The 7910-nt window shown below is 42.4% G+C and overlaps 1 protein-coding gene across 3 annotated transcripts in view; it reads left to right on the forward strand.

Annotated features, from left to right (window-relative positions):
- The window catches only part of adamtsl4 (ADAMTS-like 4), a 90899-nt gene that overhangs the window by 65181 nt on the left and 17808 nt on the right, over nucleotides 1-7910 (forward strand). For all 3 annotated transcript variants that reach the window (XR_013964375.1, XR_013964376.1, XM_080768428.1), the window contains exon 7: nucleotides 6103-6242. Coding sequence is in view for 1 of the 3 variants with exons in the window: in XM_080768428.1 (XP_080624554.1) it covers nucleotides 6103-6242 (140 nt within the window). In the remaining 2 variants the exon portion in view is untranslated. The remainder of the gene's footprint in view (nucleotides 1-6102; nucleotides 6243-7910) is intronic.

The following is a 7910-nucleotide window of genomic DNA, read 5'->3' on the forward strand; positions in this document are numbered from 1 at the left end:
AGCCAGGTTAGCCGCTATGCCAAACGGCGAGGCTATTGTTGCTCCGCCAAAAACAACAAGTTAGACATTAAAAGCTAAATAACCAAGCTAGCGATTAGTCACTACAATTTAGGCATTTTGCAGACGCTCTTAACTCATTTTGGGTTAGCATTATGTTATGCTTTATAGCTATGGAAAAATAGCAGATCTACAAGTTCATAGCGCGCCACTCGGTGGCGCGCTATGAGCTTGTAGATCTGCTATTTTTGCTAAGAATGTGAAAAGTGAACATGAAAGTGTTTGATAACGACTGACATAGAAAAACATAGCCAGGATTTAAAGAAGACATTTTGCAGAATCGTTCCCAGGTCAAAATGGGTTAATCCAGAGAGCGATTTACAGTAAGCAGGAACAAAAGACAAGGTAATACATCAAATACATAAAAATAGTCATCATGAATCATACATAAGATAAGAACCTAACAGTGGAATATCTATATAATGAACTATATGCATATTGCATAATGTGCTATATGTCTACATAAGATGTTAACACCCTCATCACTGCAGTCCAAACAAAAACAATGCAAATTCACCCAATCTGTCAAGTCCCGCCCCCTGGTTGTGGCCCTCTTCGCACCCATTGGTTGATTGATTGAAATATTTATTAACAGTTTGCAGAATTACAGTACTAACATTTCAAGCACAAACTCAATACAAAGACTGTTAACTGTGAGCGGACGACCCAATTAAGCATTACACTTGTTTACAACAGGGTCCACATTGTTCAATTCATCAAAACATTTAACATTGGTTGCCGAACAATTGGTTGCCGTTTCGTGGTTGGACAAATGCACACAAATCCTCTCTCTCTCCATCCACTACCAATAAGGAAATAAACATGTTTTTCAGTTGCTTCGTATTGATATTCGATGCGTTCAATTGTTATTCTAAACTTGGTGTCAGTAAATGGGAACATCACAGGTACAGCACGGTGACTGGGCGGGCATGTCATGTTTTTTGTCTTTGTTTTTTCCAAAAAAAGATTATGTTTTAATTAACCCATTCTGACCTGAGATCAGATTCATACGAGGTTTCCACTGGACACACACTGGTCTGATTAACCCATTCTGACCTGAGATCAGATTCTAAAAATGTCAGTCGTTCTTCGATTTTTCAAAAAATAGCAGATCTACAAGCTCATAGCGCGCCACCGAGTTCAATAGCTAAAGCATAACATGATGCTAACACCAAAACGGGTTCCCGTTCAGAATGGGTTAAGTTTTTAGGCAGAACCAGGGCGGAATGAGGCAGAAAGAGCCTGCTGGTTGGTCAGTCAGGGACCAATCAGAAGGCTGACAAATGGTGAATTGTAGGTATTGCCTGAATATACCTACAGTAAACGGTAGAGGCCTTCATTCCTTCAAGGAAGGAAATTGAGCAAATTAAGCCTACGATATTTGCCTCTGAGACATAGGGCTCCATTTTCGTCACCGCTAAACCCCTTATCCCTAAACTTCTTTGCCTTTTTCTTTCTTTTTACTATTTTGCTAAACATTTTTGAATAGTTAAAATGGCCCAGTCTACAAGCTCACAACGTGTCAATTGTAGTCGATTGTAGAAGTTTAGGAATAAGGGGTTTTAGCGGTGACGTAAATGGAGCCCCCGTAGTGTAAAAGTATCAAGAAATGGAAAGACTAAAGTAAAAAGTAGCTCATATGGAGCCTATCATACGTGAGATACTTTACACCGCTGGACTGTAGTGAACTGTAGTGAACTTTGGAGTTGGATTGACACTTTTAGTGAGGTGAGAAAAACATCTGGGTTCAACACAGAGGATTCCCCCGAGGACTGACTTGACATGTCTGAGTTGGCTCCAGTCTCTGCCAAATACCGCCCCCCGGTGGACATAGTGCATTACTGCAGTGCAGACAGCAGGACACCCTTCATGAAAGAGAGAACAACAAGCACCTTAGAGTATATATATTAACAGAGACGTCATCGGGTTTCACCTCCCGTCCACTTGCATTAACCCATTCTGACCTGAGATCAGATTCATACGAGGTTTCCACTGGACACACACTGTCTGATGAACCCATTCTGACCTGAGATCAGATTCTAAAAATGTCAGTCGTTCTTCGATTTTTTTCAAAAATAGCAGACCTACAAGCTCGTAGCGCGCCACTCGGTGGCGCGCTATGAGCTTGTAGATCTGCTATTTTTCAATAGCTAAAGCATGACATGATGCTAACACCAAAATGGGTTCCCGTTCAGAATGGGTTAACGTCATCGGGTTTCACCTCCCGTCCACTTGCATTAAGTTGCTCAAAAGCGCATGAGGCGATTTCACTCCTCCTTCCGGGTATAGGAACAGAGTGCATTCTGGGATGGATTGCACCCAATAACATGAACGCGCTGGCTGTTATGACTATCATTGTGCCGTTTGCGCGCGTTCACGTATGAAACATATAGCGTTCATGTGTAATTTCCCCAATAACATGAACGTGCACAATGATAGTCAACGGACCAGCGCTGGCCCCAGTGCTGCAATGCCAAATTCGGCCACTATGTCCATTTCGCCTCAGGGTTTTCCTCCGGGTGCCGTCTCTATTAAATATATACTCTTAAGACAAGCTTTAAACTTTAAAAGTTTAATTAATTAAGTGAACACATGACACAAGTCACAATCAGTGAATCAGATTCACTGATTTTCTACAAAAGGTTTTAGAGGACATGTTGACCAAACCATCATTCTCTTTTCAAACGTTAGTCCACCACGGGCCAAAAACACTCATATCAGTATCGGAGAGAGAGAGAGAGAGAGAGAGAGAGAGGGTCCTTGACCTGAGAACGTTTGAGAGGAAACCACTGGAGTGGAACCAGGTCGTCAACGGAGCGGAGCCGTACACAGCATTATAAATAGTTGTAGTGCATTATCACTTATCAGCACCGGTGGAATGTCAGCGGAACAAACTCCTTATCCACTGTTTAGAGGCTGCTGCTGCTGCGGCTGTTGCTCTTTAAAGGGTGTTTCTGAACGCCGTGCGGCTCGGTGTGCTGACAAGACAGGTGGTTCTGTTGAAACGTTCCTTCCTCTCCCACTCGGTCTCTCTATATCTCTTCCTCTCTCTCTCTCTCTCTCTCTCTCTCTCTCTCTCAGCTGCAGTTTGTTTAAATGGAGAGATAGAGACAGGAAGTCTATTTTGGCTACACTCACTGCTGTCTGAGCACTAAGCTGGAGAGAGAGACAGGCAGACAGACAGACAGGCAGACAGACAGACAGACAGAATGACTTAGTTGTCAGGCCATTAAAGAATATTTTTATTTTAAACCCTTTGGTAGATATAGAGACTATAGAGCACCGCAGTCCCTCCCCCTTTCAGAAAAACGAGTGGCCCAGGAAATGAAAACCCAATGCATTCTCCCATAGGCACTTCTTATTTAATTTATTTAAAGACGGTTACGCCGCGGACAAAGCCAACTCGAATCGTGACAAATCATGACAATGAACACAATGTTTTGGGCCGATCAAATCATTAGAAAGAAGAAAAGAAAGTCAGGAGACGACACTATTTGTATTTGTATTCCTTAACTTAAAGGACCACTTCACCACTTTTCAACCTATCTTCGTATAATAGGTCCTCACTAATAATCATGAAAAAATGGCAATTTCTTTCTACTCGGTCTGTGTCTCATATAGGAGGGCTGTGGGCAGTTCAGAAACCGTCTTCCAGTGACATCATCGATGGGGAATACAAGCTAATAGAAACTGCAGGCTTTCTAGTCCTGAAAAGTTGCAATGTGAAAATGGAAGCCATCGTTCTCACGATAATGAAAATCTAAACATTTTTGTAAAAAAAAAAAATCTGCCTAATGATGGTGATTGTGTGAGTTCGTTCCAATATGTGATGTATTTATCTTTTTCTTTAGTTATAATTTGGTTGGGTCTAATCTAATCTGAGTGATAGTGTAGCTGCACTGAGGCTGTCTGGGGTTTGTGATGTCAGAAGGTGAGAGGTCAGCTGGTTTCAGAACCAGCTGACTGAGGGGGCTCCTTTGGATGTTCAACTCTTGGCAGGCGAGAGTTGGCAGGCAAGAGAGTCTCTCTCTCTGTGATTAGAGAGAGACATTGGAGTAATGGAAGTAGAAATAAAACGGATGTATGATGTAATATGAGATAACATCTCATTCAAGCACGCACGCACACACACACACACACACACACACACACACACACACACACACACACACACACACACACACACACACACACACACACACACACACACACACACACACACACACACACACACACACACACACAGAGAGAGAGAGAGAGTCAGCATTGATTGGATGATTAAGCTGCAATCCCGGAACTTATTTGAAGCAATAAACGGAAGCAATTATTTGAATAACACATGACTAGATAAATGCTAATACAATATATCCAGTAGTACATGTGCAGTGGTGGGAGGTGGTCATGCAGGTTTTAAATTATACAGGCTGCATTTAAATTATACATATAGCGCTTTTTCTCCAAAGCGCTTTACATTACAATGTACTTCATATTCACACATTGTCACAGCGAGGCCACAGGAACCACTCCAAGGTTCAGTGTAGGCCCGTGCCCCATACACACATAACAAACACACGTTCTGTGTCTTGTCTGTGTTAAACACATTTTGACCTGAGATCAGATTCTAAAAATTGTCTTCTACATCCTGACAGTTTTCTGAAAAAGCTATGTTTCTATGTCAGTCGGTCTTCGATTTTTCAAAAAAAGCAGATCTACAAGCAAGTAGTGCGCCACTCGGTGGCGCGCTATGAGCTTGTAGATCTGCTTTTTCTTTCAATAGCTAAAGCATAACATAATGCTAACACCAAAAGGGGTTCCCGCCCCAAAATGGGTTAACACATTTGATACGTATACAGGCTAAATTCAATGGCTAAATTCTTCCTTTAATTTGGGTATATACTCATCTCATTCAGTACTCATTCACTAGTGAAAACAGACTCTTAGCAAACGAGTATATATTTATTGATGAATTGAATACTTTATTTACAGGCTTTGGGCCTATAGGCTTGTTTCCATTGTGGTCAGAATCGGTATCAGCAGATATATGACCTTGCAGATAATCAGAGATGGGATATGGGTCATAATTCCATAACCGTGCAGCCCTAACTGAACTCTGTCAAGTCTGCACTGAAAAGACATTTGTTCACTCTGGCTTTTGGCAACTAGTTGTGTTTTTAGTTTTGTCTGTCTTGTTAAGCGTCCTTGGGTTTCTTGAAAGGCGCTATATAAATCCAAGTTATTATTATTATTATTAATAAGATATTTATTCCTTTAAATGTGTTTCATAAACCCTAGTGTCCCTGTGCTTGGGCCAACATCAACACAATAGTCCCACCTACAGGCTTTTAGAGCGGCTGTTGTCAACGTAAGAAATCAAATATATGATGTATATAGCAGAAATATATGATGTATATAGCAGAAATATATGATGTATATAGCAGAAATATATGATGTGTATAGCAGAAACATATGATGTATATAGCAGAAATATATGATGTATATAGCAGAAAACACTAGCAGACCAAGTACAGTACAGAGCCCTGGGGGACACCGGCCAAACTAAGTATATAAAACATTTTGACACGAGACATTTTATAGTTTGTGACCGGTGTTTTTAGCTGTGTGTGTGTGTGTGTGTGTGTGTGTGTGTGTGTGTGGAGGGGGGGGGGGGGCAGACTGTTGGTTTCCTGGACACATGGATAAGAACTTATTGTCTCTCCCTCTCTTATGCATGTGTGCTTGCACACACACACACACACACACACACACACACACACACATGAAAAACAAACACAATGAAAAACATGTATTCTGATGAGATTTCATCACTGGCAGTGTAGAGAGGTGATTGGCCCTGGACCAACCCTTTACGCACAGATTTCTTCTGTTTGCATTTATCTAGATATATCGTTTTTATCCAAAACGATATACATAGATCAGGATGCTAGGGTTCATGTGGTGGCTAATGTCTCTCCCCCCCCCCCCCCCCCCCTCTCTCTCTCTCTCTCTCTGACTGTGTGTGTGTGCGTGTGTGTGTGCGTGTCTCAGTGGGGCCAGACAAGCAGTGTGAGTTGACGTGCAGGCCCGTGGGCTACAGGTTCTACGTGGTCCAGGCTGAGACGGTCCGGGACGGAACGCCGTGCTTCAACACCTCCACCAACGACGTGTGTGTGGCCGGACAGTGCCTGGTGAGTGTGTGTGTGTGTGTGTGGGTGGCGCGAAAGGAAAGGAAAGGTACTATGTTTACCCAGGGTAACTGGACTAAGGAAAGGAAAGGAAAGGTACTATGTTTATGTTTACCCAGGGTAACTGGACTAAGGAAAGGAAAGGAAAGGTACTATGTTTACCCAGGGTAACTGGACTAAGGAAAGGAAAGGTACTGTGTTTACCCAGGGTAACTGGACTAAGGAAAGGAAAGGAAAGGTACTATGTTTACCCAGGGTAACTGGACTAAGGAAAGGAAAGGAAAGGTACTATGTTTACCCTGCAGGGTAACTGGACTAAGCTCAAGAACTTGTTTACAGCCAGGCCCTGCTCATAGAACATTTCATGGTGGTAGGGGTTCAATGCCTTGCTCAAGGGCACTTCAGCGGTGGTAATTTTAACGTGCCGGTCCGGGGATACGAACTAGCGACCTTCCGATATCAAGACCGATCCACAAACCGTGCGTGCGAGCGTGCGTGCGTGCGTGCGAGCGTGTGTGTGTGCGTGCAAAAGCAATCTGATGCCAGTGTATGACGGGAGGATTATTTTACTTGAGGTTTTATGACCTCAATTAACCCTGCACAAAACCTGAACTTTGAACATTAAGTGGATTTTCTGTGGTCTGGGGTATTCTCTGTGTGCTCTGAAGTGGTATGTATATGGGATTTGTGGACTGTTACCTCACAGTCCACAGGCCAATCAGAGCACTTGTTTGAGCCAAGAAAACCCCCAGACCACAGAAAATATACTGACAATCACAATCCCTTTAAGGAGGCCATCATAGAAGCTTTGTTAGGAATGCAAACGGCTTGTGTTCACATTTGGAAGCCTCTGTAATGTCCTGCAGATTGGACAGGAAGGCCCGAGCCAAGATGCTGATAAGGCGTTTTGTTCAGCGTGTCTGACTGTGATAAATTGTCAGGAGAAAAAGAGTAATAGACTGTCTGGATGTCATCTTGAATGAGATTAAAAACGGAGTATAGTTCTGTAACCAAAAGCAGCTGTGTTTGGAGGAACAGCGCAGCAATTTGGGAATAAAACAGGTGAATGAAATCAAATTAAATGTGTATTCATGCTGGCCTAGACGACACCTCATCAAGGATTATTATGTTATAATTAGTAGGTCTGCTGTTTTTGAATTATTGTGAAAGTGTGGTGCAAATCTTTGAATATATATATATTCTTTCAGAGCGAATGTTTTTCACTCAAATCTTTGCTTCTGGAGGGTCTTCCAGAACGACATATTTCAGATGGGGGTCCGCGGCCAAATACAGAGAATCGTCCTCATGGGTTAATTGCTTTCTCTGGGAGATACTGCCTTCAGGGTGTAGGCTCCACATTTATGGAATACTTTAAGTTGAATGTCCTTGTTTTATTTACTACTTTTAAAAGACTCTTAAACTGACCTCACACTAGAGGAAGGCATATGCACCTGCTTTTTGTAATATTTGGGTTTTAAGGTTTTGTTTCTTTGTATATGTGCTTTTGTATTATTGTTGTACTGTGTGACCATGTCATGGTCTCAATTGGATTCCCCTGAAATAAAGGTTTCAATCAATCAATCTCTCTCTCTCTCTCTCTCTCTCTCTCTCTGTCTCTCTCTCTCTCTGTCTCTCTCTCTCTCTCTCTCTCTCTCTCTCTCTCTCTCTCTC

Source organism: Protomyctophum bolini, assembly GCF_963924005.1.
Source record: "Protomyctophum bolini genome assembly, chromosome: 7".
Taxonomy (NCBI): domain Eukaryota; kingdom Metazoa; phylum Chordata; class Actinopteri; order Myctophiformes; family Myctophidae; genus Protomyctophum; species Protomyctophum bolini.